The 1312-nt window shown below is 59.0% G+C and overlaps 1 protein-coding gene across 1 annotated transcript in view; it reads left to right on the forward strand.

Annotated features, from left to right (window-relative positions):
- LOC109513440 (calcium/calmodulin-dependent protein kinase type II subunit delta-like) overlaps positions 1-1312 on the forward strand; it is a 17395-nt gene that overhangs the window by 10257 nt on the left and 5826 nt on the right. The window contains exon 12 of the mRNA XM_019865929.1: positions 56-220. Coding sequence (XP_019721488.1) covers positions 56-220 — 165 coding nt within the window. The remainder of the gene's footprint in view (positions 1-55; positions 221-1312) is intronic.

A 1312-nucleotide genomic window follows, 5' to 3' on the forward strand; every position in this document is an offset into this window, starting at 1 on the left:
CCCCCCCCCACATAAATGGAATATTTGTGTCCATTTTTCACCGCCCCACTCGCAGGCTTTCTTTGCGGTTGTTTTCTTTGTTCTGAGTCGCGCCGCAGGAAAGACGCGGCACGTGCGCGATGCTTGTTTTTCCTCTTTCTCTCCCTGACCCTGGCTTTGCTTTTGTTTCCCACCCAGGGCGCCATCCTCACCACCATGCTGGTCTCTCGCAATTTCTCCGGTAAGTCTCCTCCTCCTCCTCCTCCTCCACGCACCGCGCCGTGAGCCGGACTCGTTCTCAGAGAGCAGATTAGCCTTTGGCCTTGGAGAGGATCCGGTCTCCGTTTGGGAGGCCGATCCCGCCGCTCGTCGGCGGAAACGCCGCAACGGCAAAATGTCAGCGTGCCCACACATGCGCATTTATGGCTGTGAAATCGTGAGTGAAGACGACGTCGACTGCAAATTTGAACCTCGATGCGGTAAAAGCCGTTCGAGCGGCTTCGCTCGAACGGCTCCGACTTGTGTCTTGTCGTCGCGCGGACGTTCGACGTCTGCCAATGCGTTCGGGCCATATCTTCAAGGTACGCTCGGCTTCACTTGAGCGCACGCCTGACAACCTGGCAAAAAAAATCAAAGCGTACGAAAACCAAAACCAATATTTGCCGGAGGAAATCATCTCCAGCCAATTGGTCCGCTCCACACACTCCCTCAGATGTGAACGAAAGAGACTTTCTGAGAGGGACCGGCTGCAGTTTTGCGGAGGGAGAGCTGACGAGCAACCAGGTGGAGAAACGAACATTTAGCGGATACGCTCGATGTAAAGCGAATGATTCTGATTCTTGATTGTGAAGGCGCGCCTTTTGACAGGATGCCTCGCATCGGTATCGCCCGCGTGTTGCCAGGCGCAGCGCGAGCGTTGTCATCGCTCGCTTTGCTCGTCACCGCTTGCCCTCATGTTGACCCCTTGAGGTTTTTTGCGACAAGAAAGTGAGCGCTTCCGGTTACATCGCTCGCTCGCTCCGACAGTTTTGACCCGAGCGAGCGAGCGAGCCAGCGCCTTGGTTGTTTGGCGCGTCACTCCAACGTGGCGGCGCGCTCTGCGCTCGGACGTTGGAGTGTCTTTGTCCTCCCGCTTCGCGCCGCGCTCATTTCCTTCTCGTCCTCCTCTCTTTCCCACCTGCGTGCGTGCGCGCTCGGGTGCGGACAGTGGGCGGCAGGCAGTCCGCCGCGCCGGCCTCGGCGCCTCCGGTCACGGCGGGTAGCGCCGCAACGGGGCTGGTGGAACAAGGTAGCGCATGGCGGCATGACCCGCGTGCATGCCGCCTCCTTGCCC

Source organism: Hippocampus comes, unplaced genomic scaffold (assembly GCF_001891065.2).
Source record: "Hippocampus comes isolate QL1 unplaced genomic scaffold, H_comes_QL1_v1.1 scaffold190, whole genome shotgun sequence".
Taxonomy (NCBI): Eukaryota; Metazoa; Chordata; class Actinopteri; order Syngnathiformes; family Syngnathidae; genus Hippocampus; species Hippocampus comes.